The following is a 21,520-nucleotide window of genomic DNA, read 5'->3' as shown; positions in this document are numbered from 1 at the left end:
AAGTGTGCAATCGAAGTAAACCTTGCTAATAAAGCCACAAACGATATTCGAATAAGTAAAAGAAAATCACTCACCGAAATTTAACTTAAAACTATAAAAACTTTCGCACTCTGAAATATAACTGGCGATTCTAATCGCAAGTTACAATTTAAATGGTTCATTTTTTAGATAGCGTTATTTATTTAATATTGACTACCTATGTATGTATATTCGGAAATTTGATAAGATTTTTATTTTTTTAATATGTTAATATTATCGTAAAACGTGCTTATTTAATTAATCAGAAGGTATATGTAAATAAGGAAGAAGGATAAAAATTAAATTGAACCACGTGTATAAATTAAATAGGTATAATTATTACTTCGATAAAAGAAACATCCTTAACAATTAGAAATCAACGTTTCAATAAAAATTAACATATAAAATTGATTTGAAAATTTTTATTGTTGAGATTAATTGGATAAAAAAAACAAAGAATTTAAATATGATCAGAAATATTCGTAGAAATAGAGGAAACTATGTCAACAATTTCAAGAATTCAAAAGCCAATATAAATTCATTTTTATCAATGAATTCGATAAGAATTAATATAGAAATACGCTTATAGAAATAATTTCAAAACTGCATTTTATCAAGCTTACATTGTCATGATCTAAGTGATTCATTTCCTGCAACGGTGCCAATAACACTAATCAGCTTTTCCCTATATTTAAAGTTTTTGGAAAACATCCTCTTCAAAGTGATCAATTTTTTTCGGTGTTATTAAATATCTTGAAGGTATTTCCATTGGAATAGTATCATTTTGACATCCACCAACAAGCTTTTTCTGTTTCCTGCTATCTTTCAAACACTGCCAAAAAACATGAAAATCAATTCTTTAATTCTTTCATCTTTGCTGAGTATCGTAGGAATGTTTTTAACCGATTAGAAACATTTTAATTTGACACCAATCAGTTTTTCCCTATATTTTTAAGTCTAGAAAACATCCCCTTCAAAGTTATCAACTTTTCTTAGTGTTATTACAGTCTTGTGCACTGGTTTTTATACTACCATTGAAATTTTTCAACAAGTGCTTTTCGATAAACAACGTGCAAACTTATTGCAGTTATAAACATTTTTATTTTACATTTATCAAGGAAATCAACAGGAAGTACTCATGGGATCCCACAACGCTTCTATCTCAAAGTAAATATGCCGCCTTAGTGGATGAGAGCAATAAACCTAGTACGGCTTCAAACAACCCTAATAATAAAGAGGAAAATAAAAACCAAAAAATTCCCCCTATTTTTAACCATACTGCCCTAAACCACCAGCAGCTAATTACTGACTTAAAAGCGAACACAAAACACAGTTTCACTACTACATACAAAAATTCAAATACTTAACCCATGCTGATGACTACAGAGCGGTCACCAAATTCTACAAAGAAAACAAAATTCCATTCCATACTTATCAAGATCCCTACAGTAAACCTCTTTCTGTGATCTTACGCAATATCCCGATATCAAAATCCGATCAAGAAATCAAATCCGAATTGAATCAACTAAACCTACCAGTCATAAGAGTCACGAGATTGCTCAATAAGTCAAAATATCCCATACCTTTATGCGCAGCTGATCTAGAAACCACAGAGAACGCCAAAGAAATCTATCAAGTCAAGGAAATTTTCAACGTAATCATCACAGTCGAAGCCAGGAGGAATTCCCAAAAGGTTCCCCAATGCCATAACTGCCAACGATATGGACATACGAAAAATTACTGCTCAATAAGCCCTAGGAGAGTCAAATGTGGTGAAAATCACAACCACACTAATTGCAAAACATTTCAAAGTGTTCCACCAAAGTGTGCCAATTGTGGCCAAGATCATCTAGGCTGTAAAATTCACATCGAATATCAGAACAAATACCATCGTCAAACAACTTCACTCTATCTTGCGCAAAGAACCCAGAGCTCACAAGCGATACCTCAAACAAAGACTAATATCAGGAGCTACGCATCGACAGTAAAAAGCACGCCTACTCCAGCTCAAGTAGAGAATCAACCAAACCAAAAACAATCCTCAGAATCACAGGCACCTCTCCTATCATAAAGATTTCCTTGTTTCGTTAATACCACAAATCAAAACATTTGTAATTAACCATTTACTCCCACATTTAATTCACGACTAATCTAACAATCATATACAACCTTGTATCACGGAATCACCTAGCTTCAAGTGAGACTTTCCGAATAGCAAGATATAATGTATATAGAGCAGATAGGCCTTCCGCCACAGCTGCCGGGGGGTGGCGATTATAATTAAAAGACAAATTCAACACCATCAATTTAGCTGTAAAACCATTGCTATTGAAGTAACGGCAACAGTAATCCAAACAAATAACTCAACTCCAGTTAATATCATATGTGGATACAAACAACCTAACAAAAAACTACTAGAAATTGACATGCATTGACATACAATGTTGAGTAGCTCTATATCTACCCTATTTATAGGAGATCCTAACAGCAAGAATAAACACTGCGGATGCAGAGCAGATAATCCATCTGGAATTATAAGCAACCAAATACGGTTTTCAAGTGCACTGCCCAATCGATTTTACCTACTTTCCATATAGAAGTGACTATCAACCGGATATTTTAGATATAGTAATAACCAAAAATTTTACCATCCAGTTAAATCTATGTGTAATCAGCGAGTTAAACTCGGATCATTTGCCATTAATCTCACCCTTGCAAAGCAACCTGAATACAAACCTAAAATTCCTAAGCTGATCAATGGATTCATCAACTGGGCAGAGTTTGGAGACTCACTGAATAATCAAGAATTTAGCTTACCAACAACAGCTACTCTGAACGAGTTAGACGCAAAAATCCACTCACTGACTTCAAAGATTAAGGAAGTAGCTGTTTCTTCAACGAAATCTTTCAAAAGGAATCCTACAAGCAATTACAACGTTCCCCCTAAAAACATCTTAGACCTAATCAAGAAAAACGGAGGGTTCGCCGAGAATGGCAACAGACGCTTAACCCAGAAATAAAACTACACTGGATAGACTAACTCATAGAATTTCTCAGGAAGTAGATGCCTGTAGAATCAACAATTATAGAAAACTCATCGAAAGTTTTGAAGTAAATAACCCGGACTTGTGGAAGACTACTAGGAAAATAACGCGGACATATGAAGAAATGCCTACCCTATTAGTCAATGAAACGCCAGTATTCTCCGACGAAGACAAAACCAACACCTTTCCGGAATATCTGGAAGAATGTTTCTGGAAGGCTTTCTAATGTTCAGAAAGCTAGGCAAAATCAATACGGACCCAGCCAATTATCGCCCAATCAGTCTCCTCTCATCCTTTTCTAAGCTATTCGAACGAGTCATCCATCATCGACTACAAGAAGAGTTAAGCCTCCTCAAAATAATCCCAAACATCCAGTACGGATTTAGAGAGAGACACTCCACGGTTCAACAACTGGCAAGAGTAGCGGAATATATCGAGGAAGGGTTCGAGGCTAAAAAGTTTACAGTTGTTGTTTCGCTGGATGTAGCAAGGACCTTTGATACTGTCTGGATTGAAGGGTTAAAATACAAGCTCAATCAAACGGGGTTAAGCAACTATTTACTTGCCATTCTGTTCTCCTTCCTGGAGGAGAGAACTTTCCCCGTCACCATCAACGACTACTCCTTTCCAGCGCTCGAAAAATACTTACAGGATGCCTGCAAGTATTTTACTACAAGGTTCAACATCTTTATACATGATATCTCGACCGACGTAAACTTCGAAATGGCCATGTTTGCGGATGACATGTTAATAATGGGACAAAAGGACATCCTTATTGATGCTATTGAGACACTTCAAAGGTCAGTGGACAAAATTCAGAAATGGTTATCAAAATGGGCCATTCTGCTCAATGCCAGCAAATGCCAGACCAAGATTTTTTCGCTAAGACCTTATCGAAATGCTCCTTACATTATTATAAACGATCAAGAAATACAGTGGAAAGCAAAAGATTATTAAAGAAATTAAATACCTCGGAGTTCTCCTTGATCACCGCCTCACTTGGAAACTTCACATAAACTCAAAGGTCTACCAAGGATATGCCAGGCTTCGCCAACTGTATCCTCTGATCAACACAAAATCACCACTGCGAACTGAGTGCACTCTACTTCTTTACAAACCCTCATCAGGTCACTAGTAACTTACGCCTGCCCAGTTTGGAGCAATTCATCAACTTCAAACAAGAGAAAAATTCAAACCCTACAAAATAAACTTTTGCGGATCTCAGTGAACGCGCCGTGATTTGTAAGAAACGAGGAGCTCCATGAAGACTTAAATGTCCCAACTATCAGCGAATTTATTAAAAAACTAACTAAACGTAACCATGAAAAACATTGTTATTGTTGAACTGGTTTTGGAATAAATGAAAAAAAAAATTGGTGTTATTAAATATCTTGAAGATATTTCCAGTCGAATAGTACGATTTTGACACGCACCAATAAGTTTTTTCTGTTTCCTAGTATCTTTCAAAGACTGTCAAAAAGCGTCAAAATCAATTTTTTTAATTCTTCCATCCCCGTTAAGTTCGTAGGGATATTTTTACCGACAGGCCTTTGCGTATATAGGTTATACCATTATGATATGCAAAAGTGTTTTTATCAATGTATGAAGAGCGATTGATATCGATATATTTGTAATTAATTATCATATTATTATTCTTGGTAATCAAAAAGTCATAAACAAGATGACATTTTTCCAAATTATCTTTAGAATAAATCGTTTGAAAGATTTCCCCGATATAATGCAAAAATATTGAGTGAGGAAATATCTGTTTGTTTGCCTTAAACATTCTCCACAATTAAATTACCAACCTCGTTGAGTATCCTACGGATCTTTTCAACAGATTACAACCATTTTTATTAACACTAATCAGATTTTCCTTATATTTAATGTTTTTGGAACACATCTTCTTAAAAGTGAATCGAATAGTACCATTTTGACATCCACCAAAAATCATTTTCTGTTTCCTGCTATCTTTGAAACACTGCCAGAAAACATCAAAATCAATTCTTTAGTTATTTCATCCTTGCTGAGTATCCTAGGAATGTTTTTAACCGATTAGAAACATTTTAATTCACACCAATCAGTTTTTCCCTATATTTTTAAGTCTTTGTATTTTCTGGAAAACATCCCCTTCAAAGTTATCAACTTTTCTTTGTGTTATTAAACATCTTGAAGGCATTTCCAATTGAATAGTACGATTTTGACGCACCTACAAGCATTTTCTGTTTCCTAGTATTTTTTAAAGACTGCCAAAAAGCGTCAAAATCAATTTTTTTATTTCTTCCATCCCTGTTAAGTATCGTAGAGATACGCCGATACGCCTTTGCGTATACAGATTTCAAACATTGATTTATACCATTATAATATTCAAAAGTGTTTTTATCAATGTGTAAGGATTGATATCGATATATTTGTAATTAATTATCATATTATTATTCTTGGTAATCAAAAAGTCATAAACAAGATAAAATTGTTCCAAATTATCTTTAGAATAAATCGTTTGAAAGATTTCCCCGATATAATGCAAAAATATTGAGTGAGGAAATGTCTGTTTGTTTGCCTTAAACATTCTCCACGATTAAATTACCAACCTCGTTGAGTATCCTACGGATCTTTTCAACAGATTACAACCATTTTTATAAACACTAATCAGATTTTTCCCTATATTTAAAGTTTTTGGAACACATCCTCTTAAAAGTGAATCGAATAGTACCATTTTGACATCCACCAAAAATTATTTTCAGTTTCCTGCTATCTTTGCAACACTGCCAGAAAACATCAAAATCAATTATTTAATTATTTCATCCTTGCTGAGTATCCTAGGAATGTTTTTAACCGATTAGAAACATTTTAATTCACACCAATCAGTTTCTCCCCATATTTTTAAGTCTTTGTATTTTCTGGAAAACGACCCCTTCAAAGTTATCAACTTTTCTTGGTGTTATAAATTTCTTGAAGACATTTCAAGTCGAATAGTACGATTTTGACACGCACCAACAAACTTTTTCTGTTTCCTAGTATCTTTCAAAGACTTTCAAAAAAGGTCAAAATCAATTTTTTTAATTCTTCCATCGCCGTTAAGTATCATAGGGATATTTTTACCGACACGCCTTTGCGTATATAGGTTTATACCATTATGATAAGCAAAAGTGTTTTTATTAATGTGTGAAGAGCGATTGATATCGATATATTTGTAATTAATTATCATATTATTATTCTTGGTAATCAAAAAGTCATAAACAAGATAAAATTTTTCCAAATTATCTTTAAAATAAATCGTTTGAAAGATTTCCCCGATATAATGCAAAAATATTGAGTGAGGAAATGTCTGTTTGTTTGCTTTAAACATTCTCCACGATTAAATTACCAACATCGTTGAGTATCCTAGGGATCTTTTCAACAGATTACAACCATTTTTATTAACACTAATCAGATTTTTCCCTATATTTAAAGCTTTTGGAACACATCCTCTTAAAAGTGAATCGAATAGTACCATTTTGACATCCACCAAAAATCATTTTCTGTTTCCTCCTATCTTTGAAACACTGCCAGAAAACATCAAAATCAATTCTTTAGTTATTTCATCCTTGCTGAGTAACCTAGGAATGTTTTTAACCGATTAGAAACATTTTAATTCACACCAATCAGTTTTTCCCCATATTGTTTAGTCTTTGTATTTTCTGGAAAACATCCCCTTCAAAGTTATCAGCTTTTCTTGGTGTTATTAAATATCTTGAAGACATTTCCAGTCGAATAGTACGATTTTGACACGCACCAACAAGCTTTTTCTGTTTCCTAGTATCTTTCAACGACTGTCAAAAAGCGTCAAAATCAATTTTTTTAATTCTTCCATCGCCGTTAAGTATCGTAGGGATATTTTTACCGACACGCCTTTCGTATATAGGTTTATACCATTATGATATGCAAAAGTGTTTTTATCAATGTATGAAGAGCGATTGATATCGATATATATGTAATTAATTATCATATTATTATTCTTGGTAATTATAAAGTGATAAACAAGATAAAATTGTCCAAATTATCTTTAGAATAAATCGTGTGAAAGATTTCCCCGATATAATGCAAAAATATTGAGTGAGGAAATGTCTGTTTGTTTGCCTTAAACATTCTCCACAATTAAATTACCAACCTCGTTGAGTATCCTAGGGATCTTTTCAACAGATTACAACCATTTTTATTAACACTAATCAGATTTACCCTATATTTAAAGTTTTTGGAGCACATCCTCTTAAAAGTGAATCGAATAGTACCATTTTGACATCCACCAAAAATTATTTTCAGTTTCCTGCTATCTTTGAAACACTGCCAGAAAACATCAAAATCAATTCTTTAGTTATTTCATCCTTGCTGAGTATCCTAGGAATGTTTTTAACCGATTAGAAACATTTTAATTCACACCAATCAGTTCTTCCCTATATTTTTAAGTCTTTGTATTTTCTGGAAAACATCCCCTTCAAAGTTATCAACTTTTCTTTGTGTTATTAAACATCTTGAAGGCATTTCCAATCGAATAGTACGATTTTGACACGCACCAACAAGCTTTTTCTGTTCGCTAGTATCTTTCAAAGACTGCCAAAAAACGTCAAAATCAATTTTTTTAATTCTTCTATCCCCGTTAAGTATCGTAGGGATATTTTTACCGACACGTCTTTGCGTATATAGGTTTATACCATTATGATATGCAAAAGTGTTTTTATCAATGTGTGAAGAGCGATTGATATCGATATATTTGTAATTAATTATCATATTATTATTCTTGGTAATCAAAAAGTCATAAACAAGATAAAATTGTTCCAAATTATCTTTAGAATAAATCGTTTGAAAGATTTCCCTGAAATAATGCAAAAATATTGAGCGAGGAAATGTCTGTTTGTTTGCCTTAAACATTCTCCACGATTAAATTACCAACCTCGTTGAGTATCCTAGGGATCTTTTCAACAGATTACAACCATTTTTATTAACACTAATCAGATTTTTCCCTATATTTAAAGCTTTTGGAACACATCCTCTTAAAAGTGAATCGAATAGTACCATTTTGACATCCACCAAAAATCATTTTCTGTTTCCTGCTATCTTTGAAATACTGCCAGAAAACATTAAAATCAATTCTTTAATTATTTCATCCTTGCTGAGTATCCTAGGAATGTTTTTAACCGATTAGAAACATTTTAATTCACACCAATCAGTTTTTCCCTATATTTTTAAGTATTTGTATTTTCTGGAAAACATCCCCTTCAAAGTTATCAACTTTTCTTGGTGTTATTAAATATCTTGAAGACATTTCCAGTCGAATATTACGATTTTGACACGCATCAACAAGCTTTTTCTGTTTCCTAGTATCTTTCAAAGACTGTCAAAAAACGTCAAAATCAATTTTTTTAATTCTCCCATCCCCGTTAAGTATGGTAGGGATATTTTTACCGACACGTCTTTGCGTATATAGGTTTATACCATTATGATATGCAAAAGTGTTTTTATCAATGTGTGAAGAGCGATTGATATCGATATATTTGTAATTAATTATCATATTATTATTCTTGGTAATCAAAAAGTCATAAACAAGATAAAATTTTTCCAAATTATCTTTAGAATAAATCGTTTGAAAGATTTCCCCGATATAATGCAAAAATATTGAGTGAGGAAATGTCTGTTTGTTTGCCTTAAACATTCTCCACGATTAAATTACCAACCTCGTTGAGTATCCTAGGGATCTTTTCAACAGATTACAACCATTTTTATTAACACTAATCAGATTTTCCCTATATTTAAAGTTTTTGGAACACATCCTCTTAAAAGTGAATCAAATAGTACCATTTTGACATCCACCAAAAATCATTTTCAGTTTCCTGCTATCAAAATCAATTCTTTAATTATTTCATCCTTGCTGAGTATTCTAGGATTGTTTTTAACCGATTAGAAACATTTTAATTCACACCAATCAGTTTTTCCCCATATTTTTAAGTCTTTGTATTTTCTGGAAAACATCCCCTTCAAAGTTACCAACTTTTCTTGGTGTTATTAAACATCTTGAAGGCATTTTCAATCGAATAGTAAGATTTTGACACGCACCAACAAGCTTTTTCTGTTCTCTAGTATCTTTCAAAGATTGTCAAAAAATGTCAAAATTAATTTTTTTAATTCTTCCATCGCCGTTAAGTATCGTAGGGATATTTTTACTGACACGCCTTTGCGTATTTACATTTCAAACATTGATTTATACCATTATGATATTCAAACAAGATAAAATTGTTCCAAATTATCTTTAGAATAAATTGTTTGAAAGATTTCCCCGATATAATGCAAAAATATTGAATGAGGAAATGTCTGTTTGTTTGCCTTAAACATTCCTCACTATTAAATTACGCCAAGGCATAAATTCTATTAACATTTGTTGAAATTCGTTCCATTTATGTAATCATAATAAACATACAAGCTAAGTTAGGATCGAAAATCTCCATAATTAATATGGATAAATATTTAATAATTATAAAAAAAATATATCTTAATGTTTTTGTTCTATATTCTCCAGACGGCGAGATTTATAAGACGGTAAAGTAATTCGTGCTGAGCTATTACATAATAAGTACTACAAGGAAATGTTAATAAATAACAATAATACTGGTGGCGGTCGATACACAAGACGTTCGTTGGCTTTAAAACGACTTTCGTTGTTGCTATATTTACGTGTTAATAACACTTTCAAAATACGAACTTTAGCATAATCTAAGTCTTTCGCAAGTTTTTTTTTTTTTGCTATGAAAGAAATCCACCGTAACGATCGCGAGATATTACCAAGATAATAACGAAAATAATTACACACATTAAAGGATGTAGAAACTTACTCAAGATGCAACAATTTCACTTTTAATTTTTTTTTTTTCACCTTGAACCCAAAACTTATTAAAGCATCGTTAGTTATATACAACAAAAATATCGACAAATTATAAAAGTGGATTAATTTTTTAACATAAAATCAAACAAAATAAGCAGCAAAGTCAATGACAAGGTCTTGTATACGATTTTCGAATCCGTATAAAACCCCGAGCTGGTTGTAACATTGACCTAGAAAAACATTGCACCAAGCTTCGAAAAATAAAAAAAAAAATACTTCACGTAATAAATTATGCACACCAAAGACCAAGGCAACGCGTAGTTTTTTGCAAAAAAACAAATCACCATTGAAGACATTGAACTACTTATACTTGTGGATTGAAAAATAAAAATAAAAACAATTCAAAAAATTTAACACGTTTAACGTCGACGTGTGATATTTATAATCACGATCATTTTTAAACGTTTATTGCATGGGAAAAATTGATCCCAACAGAATGAGTTTAGAATAATTTAGATTAAAAGGTTTTATCGAGAGAACTGGGTCAATTACATCGATTTATATCGTTTTTGAACGTTGGGGATTATTATTTATACCATTTTTAGAATTAAAATAAAAACAATAACATTGATAAGTATAAGAATAATGATTAATTATTTACTTACTTATTTACGAGGATTTCTATATCTATATAAAAGAAAGTGTTGTAATCATGCAAAAAGTTATATTATTTTCTTGAACTGGAAATAGGAATAATTTTATTTTGATTAATTAGACACCAGTTGATCCAGAGGTAATAAAAGCTCAACAGAACTAATAAACGTATTAATGGTAAAAGATGTTGTGATAAAACCTCAATCATAGTTTATCACCAAACTGTTCTAGAAAGAAGAGATGCATCATGTTGCTCCTGAGCCTGCAGAAAATGTAGCTTTTTGCAGAATAGTTGTACTAATAGCCATCTCATCTGGATGCAAACATAACAAGCGCTGATGACAAAGCAGTTTTGAAATTGATTGAAAATTTTATGGGATGTTCTTCTGACAGCAAATAATATGTTATTTCTTATGAAGCTTTTTGCTCCTTAAATCTGAATATTTCTAGTTCTCGGTGTTAGTTCTAGTTTTAATTGTTATTTATTGTTAGATGTGGTATATCAGCTATGTCTCATACAACATATGAGACACAGTTTTCAGTATGTGTTAATCCAAGAAAACAAAGATCATCTTTTGACTTCTGTGAATCATCAATACCATTAAAAACACTAGTGGTCGAACGGATATCCGGCATCTATCCGGTATACGGCCTATCCAGCTATTTTTTAAAATCCGCCCACCATTCACAGGAGCTAGTATCTCTTTTAGGTGTTCGACACTGCAGATAATAATCAAGTTTTTGAGAAAACAATATTTGAAGTTTTGATAAAATTTTTGATGTTGCAATTTTTATCAATAACTTTCAAAATTCGCTATAAAATTAATTTCTGGAAGGATCCTTGTGGAACTATCACCAGTTATTAATTAAAGAATTCTCTTTTTAATGCAACAAGAAGTTTTGAAAAATCGCTTTTAGTTTTTGAGAAATAAATTTTTGAAACAATCGACAATTTTTTCGAATTTCGCAATTTTCGCCGATTAAGTTTTAAAAATTTGTATAAAATCGATTTTTTGGAATATGAGTATGAAAACTTCCCAATATGTTAATAAATGTGTCCTCTTTCCTATAAACCAACACGTTTTGAAAAATAACTTTTAGTTTTTGAGAAAACAATATTTGAAGTTTTGATAAAATTTTCGATGTTGCAATTTTCATCAATAATTTTCAAAATTCGCTGTAAAATTAATTTCTTGAAGGATCTTTGTGGAAATATCACCAATTATTAATTAAAGTATCCTCTTTTTGATGTAAAAAACTGTTTTGAAAAATCACTTTTAGTTCTTGAGAAATAAATTTTTGAAGTAATCAACAACTTTTTCGAATTTTCCAATTTTCGACGATTAAGCTTTAATATTTCGTATAAAATCCATTTCTTGGAATATGAGTATGAAAATTTCCCAAAGTCTTAATAAGAGTGTCCTCTTTCCAGTGAACTAACACAATTTGCAAAATAGCTTTTAGTTTTTGAGAAAACAATATTTGAAGTTTTGATAAAATTATGGATGTTGCAATTTTCATCAATAACTTTCAAAATTCGATATAAAATGTTTCTTGAAGGATCATTGTGGAAATATCACCAATTATTAATTAAAGTATCCTCCAAAACGCCGTTTTGCAAAATCACTTTTAGTTTTTGAGAAATAAATTTTTGAAATGATCAAGAATTTTTTCGAATTTTGCAATTCCGCCGATTAAGTTTTAAAAATTTGTATAAAATCCATTTCTTGGAATATGAGTATGAAAACTTCCCAAATTGTTAATAAGAGCGTCCTCTTTCCAATGAACAAACCCAGAAAGTTCATCCCAGAAATCCTCAAATAGAATTTAGTATTAATGTGTGATGTGGTCTAATAAATGTGGTCTAATATTACTTTTACCAATTTTCTATGAAGGCACATTGACAGGAAGGAGATACGTTGATATGTTTCTGTATTTTCTAGAAACATGTTTAGACAATGTCAACTTAGAGGCACGTAGGGAAATGTATTTCCAACAAGATGGAGCTTTTTCAAAATAGATGGATAGCAAACAATGGTCCAATACGTTAGCCTCCAAAATCACCTGACACAACTTCATTGCATTTTTACTTTTGGGGTTATGTCAAGAACGAAGCTTATAAAAGGAGATACATGAACTTGATCGAACTTCACAACAAAACAGAAATTTTAGGCCGATAATGCTTATAACCTTCTTTGTTTTAAAAATGTTGTACATTTGATTTTGCAAAAATATACAGGATGTTCCATTTAAAAATATTACATGTTCCTAATTTTTTCTTAAACGACACATTCAATTGTTTTTCTGTTTTCACCATTGCCATCGGCAGAAAGAATACTACTAGTTCACTTATTTAACCGACTTAATTTAGAAGATATGAATGCAGTAACTATAGTTACGAAACTACTATGCACTTGCACTGTCCCATATAAAATGCAACATAGCTTAGTTGTAGAGGCATTGGGTAGTTTTGCAAAAGAAAAGTTTTGCTTGGAAAAAGGTTTTCGGCCGTCTTAAGAGATGCACTGCTAAATCCGAATGTTTCTGGTGTAATATTAGTTCTACTTGTCGTTCAATAAAAATATACCACAATCTAACGCTAAATAACAATTAAAACTAGAACTGACACTAGACCTAAAACTAGAAACATTCTGGTTTAATCACACGTCTGTCAAGACGGCTAAACCCGAATGATTCTAAAAAAAAAAAACGTTTACCTTTTACATTTGTACCAAATATGTATTCCAGAATTATTAACATTATTTCTTATGTTTTACTAACAATTTCGCCAGTAGGCCGATGGTTTGTGTACGTTTCCTGCTTTTATAGGCAGTTAGGTTTGTGAATTCGAATTCGAGCATGTTTTTAATTTGATTATATCATAAAAGAAAGTCTGGGATCGCCCAAAGTTGTTTGGGAACTTACTACAACCAGTACAACTATACTTTAACCATACTAATTTCATAGATAGAGATATTTTGATTTTTTGTCGGTGGGTTGGTGCAGCATAGCAGTGCTGTGAGCTGCACAGCTGTATAGTGTTTCGCACAATGAAGCAGAATAAAGTAAAGCAAAAATAGAGTCCGTTCAACAGAAAAAATTAAAATAATCCTTATATGTACTATTTTATTTTTATTCTGACTTTATTTTTGAATTATTTGTTGCATAGGACATTACAGTAGTATTGCAACGAATTTGTCAGATACTTTCTTAATGTGGTATATTAACCTTTAATAATTACAGTTACAAATATAAAATTGTTGTAAATATTTTAACACTTTTAATATATCATATAGAATTACTTTATACAAAATCCAACATTCTAATATTTTAACATGTTCTAAAATTATTTCATCATTACATTCCTTAGTTAAAATTAGTGTGCATATATTGTATATTACGTATGTTTATACTGGGGGCCCCATCAGCAAATTTGCCCGGAGCCCCTGAAGTCTTAAGTTCGGGCCTGCCGGTATTCGGATACTTTTTTCGGTGTTTGGATACTTTTTAATTGAGTTTTTTTTTATTACCTATTCTATTATTACACACGTACATATACACCAGAGTGTTTAAATCCCAATTTTTTTTTTCAGTTTCTTCTACTACATACTGTACATTTTTTGTGACTACATCAATAATTGTGGCTTTACATGTTGGAAGGAAGTTAGTTGTTCTTCTCTTTTATTATTGTGGGAAAATCGAGGGCTCTCTCCGACTAAAATTTGTACACTAAATTTCCCCTTTTAGAAAAAATTCAAAGAGGTCATTTCCTAGCAAGTGTACACTAAATTTCAGCAGCGAGAGACCACTCGGGAAAAATATAGGAGAAAAGAGTAGTGTATTAATGCCGGTTCTGGATCAAAGCGGTTCCTTGTGACGTTACGCTCCAATGTTATAAGTATAGGGAAAGTGACCAACTTAAATCTGGGGGGGCAAAAAGTTACTAGATTTAGGTTGGTATTGGAAAAGTAACTAGATCTGGTGACTTTATTAAAAAGTAACTAGAAAAATTCGTGCCGCCTACTGGTTGGAAGTGGAATTAAACCCAAGAGATGTCTGTACGCGGAAAGGGGGGCGCCACCTAACGGTAGGTAGTGAAAGTTTACGTAAAAAAATTTGAAAATTGTAGAGTTCTGTGGACTCTACAACTAACATTATACCTAGAACCAGAAACATTCAAACACCCTGGTTTCTATGAAAATATATTTTTGTATATTGCATTTTAAATTAAATTCTCTGTATAAATAAGTTCCACTTTCTTTGAATCACCCTGTACAACTAAAACAATTATATATAATTATAAACAGTGTGTATTTTTAAAATATTTCTTTTTAAAAATATATATTTTTGTAACCTTGAATACTTTGATTATTTAAAAAAAATATGTAGATGGATAAAATAATTGTTGTTAAATTTCTTCCATTAAATCGTTTTCTTAAACGTCTATAATTATAATAAACTGCAAAAATTGTTTAAAACTTGTAAGCGAACACAATCTGAGTCAAGGTAGAAACCTTAAAGAATTTTTTCTCGTACAAAGTCCTTTAGCAAGTCGCAAGGTAAAAATTAAAATGTAAACCTTTTTCCAAGACAAGTTGAATGACTGTTGTTGATTGAAAACTAAAAAGTTAAAAACCTCCTCTCTACCGATTTCGGTACACTATATCTCTTAATACGGAGACATTTCGTCCTTGTAACATTTAATTTTATTTTAGAACTTCCTCATTGCAATTTGATCTCGAATCAGGAAGCTACTAAAAAGTTAATCATTAATTAATAATTGAATGAATTTGCTTTGTTAGTTGGGTTTTTGAAATTCAATATTTTCTAGATCAAAATAAATATTATTGCTTTAGACTTTACACTTAAATGTCAACATCTTCATTATTAGGTGAAGAAATATTGATTTATATCTATTTTAAAACTATTATTATTATACGATAACGATATTTCTACAAAAATGTGTTTTAATAATTTATTTTAAGATGTAAGAAAAAATAGTTCGATGTTAAAGTGTAAAGAAACAATAATAATTCAAAAATGATAACGTTTCATTTGCGTCATGATTTTTTTTTATATAAATCGACTTATTTAAAGAATTTAAAAATAAAAGAAAATACATGGAAATAACAAGGAAATAAAGTCAAAATATTTACTTTCTTCCTATTCAAACTCTTTCAAATTGACGTAGATAAATGATTCAATTTGAAATAATTAAACATAAAATTAGATAGTTTTCAGTAAAACCAATTCGATTCTAACAGAATCATTTTTAACCACATTTCTGTTTAAATCTCTTCCACGAATTAACCAAGAATTTCTAAGTTTAAATATTTAGATTGAGATGGGATGAGTGAGTTAAATTAATGCTAAATAAACTTTACATTCGTTTCGATTAAATTTTGCGAGTTAAACAATAAACAAGAAAAAAAAATGGTATAGATGAATATATTTTTTTCTTTTGTAGCAGAAATCATTGCCAAGAATCCACATAAAAAAATCGTTTAATAGACTCGATTTTAAACGACTCACTTTTAAAATAACAATAAAAATAAAATGTTTTGACGCAAATCTTATTTAAACAATTAAAAAAAATTACTTACTTGTATCTTTAACACTCATAACGAACTTAAACTTAATAGTAATAAATTTATAACTTAAAAAAAAAATAAACCGTTTTATTATTAGCGCAATTAATTAATAATTTTTGATTTATAGTTTTTGAGTTCACTCGGCGAGGTGATGTAAGTGCTTAATCGGTAATTACTCGAATAAAAATCGTGGTAAATTCGATAATATAAGTACAACGAGGTTTAAATTTTTTATTTTTTCGCGAGTCGATTTAAATAACGCGTTCGCGTCCCTAACGTTGAATGAAACTGTAGCGTTTCGCCTATCGGGTCCGTGATATATACGTGCGGTAAGAACTCACTGTGAATGTGAGGACCCCACACTAAAAAAATCATTTTATTAATAATTAGTAATGCTTTACGATAAATAAGATTAATTTCAATTTGAACGTTAACAATTTTTAACAAATAAGGTTATCAACTCAATAAAATAAATAATTCGTAACAAATAGTTTAAATTTAAAGATTTTTTAATATCCGCTTTGTTAATTTTTTATACTTTGGGATTGGGTAAATATTACTACCATACTTTATGGTTATTCCAAATGTACCAGGATGTAACATCTTAAACACGAGGATTTATTTTTTTTATTTATTAAAAGATGGGACTTGAAATTACCTGGAAAGATTTTATTAACTTTATTGTTTTAACCGAAAGGTTACGTTTATAAAAGGAATGAAAACAATGTGGAATTCTTATTATTGTTATCGTTGTTGCAATCTCATTTTTTTTAAATGTTATCGTTGTGGATCATTACATATTTATTTCAATTTCGATATGTGTATATGGCACAATAAACACTTTATGTTGCGCTTCGTAAACAATCTGTCAAAGCCATTTGTATGAAGATTAAGAGTAATAGTTCACGAACTCTCGGGACAAGACAGAAATATTCCTAGGGAGGTGTGCATAAGAATTATGGATCTGTTTATAGCAGTGAAGGTTTCAGCAACGAGAGTTGTTGGGACGAGTTTGGAGGATAATAAGAAAGAATTTTGATGAGAAAATGGAAGACATGGAGAAGAGGATTCAGAAAAGAATAGATCTGGAAATAAACGGGGATAGAGAGTATGCTAGAACTGTTAAGAGAGGAGCGGAAAGCAAAGAGGGTCTGGTTAGTAGTGGAGGAAAGCTGCGGGAAGATAAGGGCGCGAGCAATAACAATATCATAGTTCAGGGCGAGGAGAATATCGTTGATAGCACGGAACTGAAGAATGATGTGGTGAAGAAGCTAGAAAAAGAAGACACATAGAAAGAGGTGAAGTTGAAAAGGGTAACCAGGCTAAAAAAACAAAATGGTATTAATAGAGGGAGACTCGGGGAGGGATGTTGAATTGGTAAGGGAGAAGATCAGGGGACAGGATATAATGAAATGGCACGCGACAAAATATTTTGGGCACGTCACTGATCACAAAATTCATTATGATGCACTACGAAAAAAGTGTGAAGCGCGCCCTCTCTTTTTGATGATTTCAATAATAAAGATAAGATAATTCAGCGCATCAAAGATACTCTTCTGTCCAGAAACACAATAAAAGAGATAATCGTAAAACTGTCCGAAAATGTAACAGATCAACAAAAAATTGACATTACCTCTGCTTCTTTTATATCGCTATGGCTTGACGAAAGCACTGACGTCGCTAAATCTGCTCGTTTAGCTGTTTTTGTTCGATATTGCGTTGGAAACGTCATTAAGGAAGAATTAATTGCGATAAAATCGTTGCTAACTACTACAAAGGGCACTGTAATTTGTACGGCTGTTAAAAATTCGCTTGCTGAAAAAGAAATTGATTTGAAAAAAATTGTTTCCGTAACAACTGATGGTGCTCCAAGTATGGTGTAAAAAAATTCGATTCTTCAATTCCACTGCATCATTCACCAACAAGCCTTGCCTGCTAAGAGTGGTTTAACATCTCTTGATAATGTAATGGAGGTAGTCACAAAAATAATCAACCTCATCTCGTCGCATGCTTTAAACAAGCGAAAGTTCGATGTGTCGTTAGATGAAGTCAACACGGTGTACACAAGGGCGTAGATATCTTGTATTTCTAGGGGGGGTAATTTAGAAACATTACAGCGTTATACTCGCCAAATAGTGCTTAGAATCAAGGTTTATGGCGGAAAATAAAATAATGAACGTTTTAATAAATGACGTTTTAGGTGGTTTTTAAATGTCACAAGGTGAGGAATATTACGGATCTCAGTAGGCAGACTATTCCAAAGGGTTATTGCCTGCACAGCAAACGATTTATGGTAAATCTCGGTACTATGGGTCGGGAACATAAGCACAGAATCTAACTGAGATCTAGTGGGTAAACCATGCGACGACAAGCGTTGAAATATACAATACAGATACCTTGGGGTTTGATTGTGAAGAACAGTATATAACATAGTCAATATACGAAACGATCTACGGTTCTGACAGCTTAATATCTGCAAATAATTACGGTATGCGGTTATGTGTTGAGTTCTCTCGAGATCAAAGATATACCGTATGCAGTTGTTTTGAAGTCTTTGCAGTTTGTTTCGTAGTGTTACCGAAAGATCAGGATATGCCGTGTCAGCATAATCTATATGGGGGAAGATCAGGGAAAAACAAAGATTACGACGGATCATGGGAGGAAGGAAGCAACGGAGGCTTTTCAGTGAGTGGAAACAATGATAGACCTTTCTGCAGACGGATTGAATTTGAGGTTTCCAGGACATTGTAAAATCCATAACCACCCCAAGGTTTCTAACCGTGTCTGACAGCTGAATAATGTCTCCGTCAAGCATTAAGTGAATGGATGAAAAATCATTCAGCTTTGCCAGTAAAGGTCGACTGCCAAACGCAATTGCTTGAGTTTTAGCAGGATTTAATTTAAGGCCATAACGTTTCGACCAATCCAAAATATTGGAAAGGTCATGATTAAGACGTGCAATTGCTTCCGGAAAATCATCAATAGTTGTCGTAGTGTAAATTTGGAGGTCATCAGCATACACATGATAGTCACAAGAAATGCAGTGGGTGACGGCATTAATAAAAATCGAAAAGAGCAACGGACCCAACACACTACCCTGGGGTACACCACATTTAATATCACAAGCAGACGAGAGAGCAGAATCAGCATGCACACACAAGGAACGAGAGGAAAATTAAGATTGAAACCAAGATAAACATGAAGAGGTAAATGAAGGGCAGCTAGTGACGCCAACAAAAGATCGTGATCAACCGAATCGAACGACTTGCTGAAATCAAGTAATACAAGGATGGTAACACAACGTTTGTCGCAAGCATATCTAATATCATCTGTAATCTTAATAAGCGCTGTTATCGTGCTATGACCCTTACGAAAACCCGATTGAAACTCATTGTGCAAGTTAAATTCTTGTAAATACTCTTGAACTTGTAGATAAACAAGGCGTTCGAGAGCTTTAGCTAGAACAGATAAAATGGAAATAGGGCGAAAATCATTTAAACTGAAGGGACTCTTTTATTTAGGTATAGGGACAACATGAGCAACTTTCCAGATTGAAGGGAATGAGGATCGTTCAATGGAGAAGTTAAAAATGTGGGTAATAGAAGTAAGAACAATATCCAATATAGGAAGAAGAAGTTTGAAACCAACTCCATCAGCTCCCACACTCGTAGACCTCGAGTGATTCAAGGCATCGCGGACTTCTGACGCTGTGACCAGAACAAAGGAGAAAGAGGAGGATTTAGATGAGGCAAGAATTTCAGAAATAGTTGTCATCCTAGTCCCACCACTAATGAGCAGAGGAGGGTCAGCAAAAAACCGAATCCACATCACAAGCAGCCCAAACAGAGGGAGACTCAACCGCCCCTAAGGAACGCATCAACCTCCAAAACGTTCTCAGATTAGCATTGGATAGTCTCCGGTAGAAATACAATTTTTTGGCATTTCTACATTGGTGATTGCAACGGTTACGCAAGATCCTATAGTTTTCACGATTAATAGTATTTGGAATACGTTTAAATAATAGCTTTGCACGATTACGCTCCCTCATCAGTGATCTCATCTCATCACTTAACCAGGGTGCGGGCGGATGTCTCACCCTGCGTCGTCTGAGTGGGGCATGCTTGTCATAGAGATCTACGCCCTTATCTACGCCCTTGGGTGTACAATGGCTTACTGATGTACGTACTTCAAAGATTTGTTGATTGCTTGGAAGAAATCAGACTGTTTCTGTAAAATGAGGGAAAAGTTGAAGAATACCCACAGTTGTTGGATGTTATGTGGCTTTCAAAATTGATATTTTTTACAGAAATATACCAACATTTAAATAAGTTAAACATGAAGCTTCAAGGCATAAATAAAACAATTATCGTCATGATATATCTCATTCGTTCTTTTGAGGCAAAATTTTCAGGAACGATGATATTATCACAAGAAACTACAAGTATTTTCCAAATTTGAAAAAATATATCAACGATTTGGAAATACATGAGAAAGCAGACGAAAACCAAGTTACTGAAGAGTTTATCTCTGTGATAGATTCTTCAATCAGGGAATTTTCAGCGATATTTCTCAGTTCAAAGAATTATCGGATATACTTAAGTTTATTATGTACACTAATGTGACGTCATTTAATAAACTGAATTTGTCCCAATTCGATTGGTTGTAAATTGAAGAATTGGAAATGCAACTGATTGATTTCCAGTCTAGTTCAATATGGATTCAAAAATTTATTGAAACAAGGAAAGAGTTAGAATTAATTGAAACAGAAAGATTAACAAGTAATATAAGTGAAAATGTTCAGGATTTCTCATTCTCCTATAACGCCTTAGAACAGACTCTCGAAGAGCTTTCATCTTCTTGATATTTGCAGTAATCCACGGCAAAGAGTTTCTCTTTCGAGTCCTAATAACGAGGGGTGCATGGACATCAAACAAGGAAATCATAACTTCGTTAAAATAATTAACCTTGACATTAATAGAAGAAAGGTTATACACCGCCTCCTAATCCCTATTAAACTAATATCTAAATCCCTATTAAACTCGTCCACGACAACACCTCGCTAAGATAATAGTAATAGTTTCCACCAGGTGGCGCTGTGCAGATCACAATCTTTTAATTTTACTTTTAATGTCACAAAAAACTACATGAGGTATGGCAAAAATGAATTTTTAAGCACAAATTTGTGTAAGAATAGATTACATCTTGCTGGTGTTTATAAGAACTAAAAAGAGGCACAATATTGTGTTTATTGTATGGCACAATAAATAATGCTTTCGACTACGTTGACCACGAGTTATTGTTGCTAAAATTAAAAGCTGACCATTTTAGTGAACCCAGCATTCTATTGCTTAAGTCTTACT

General features: G+C 32.5%; 1 protein-coding gene across 2 annotated transcripts in view; it reads right to left on the bottom strand.

Moving 5' to 3' along the window:
- Positions 1 to 16,445, bottom strand: part of LOC111416280 (organic cation transporter protein-like) — a 36,672-nt gene extending 20,227 nt beyond the window's left edge. The window contains exon 1 of one of the 2 annotated variants that reach the window (XM_023048250.2): positions 16,173 to 16,445. In XM_023048250.2, coding sequence (XP_022904018.2) covers positions 16,173 to 16,191 — 19 coding nt within the window. In that variant the 5' untranslated portion in view covers positions 16,192 to 16,445. Of the gene's footprint in view, positions 1 to 74; positions 137 to 16,172 lie in introns of those variants that run through there. The other variant, XM_023048251.2, reaches the window with a different exon arrangement.
- Between the last annotated feature and the right edge of the window lie 5,075 nt (positions 16,446 to 21,520).

The sequence above is a fragment of the Onthophagus taurus genome, chromosome 3, assembly GCF_036711975.1.
Source record: "Onthophagus taurus isolate NC chromosome 3, IU_Otau_3.0, whole genome shotgun sequence".
NCBI lineage: Eukaryota > Metazoa > Arthropoda > Insecta > Coleoptera > Scarabaeidae > Onthophagus > Onthophagus taurus.
The sequence above is the reverse complement of the archived record's forward strand: the minus strand, read 5'-3'. Positions and strand labels throughout refer to the sequence as shown.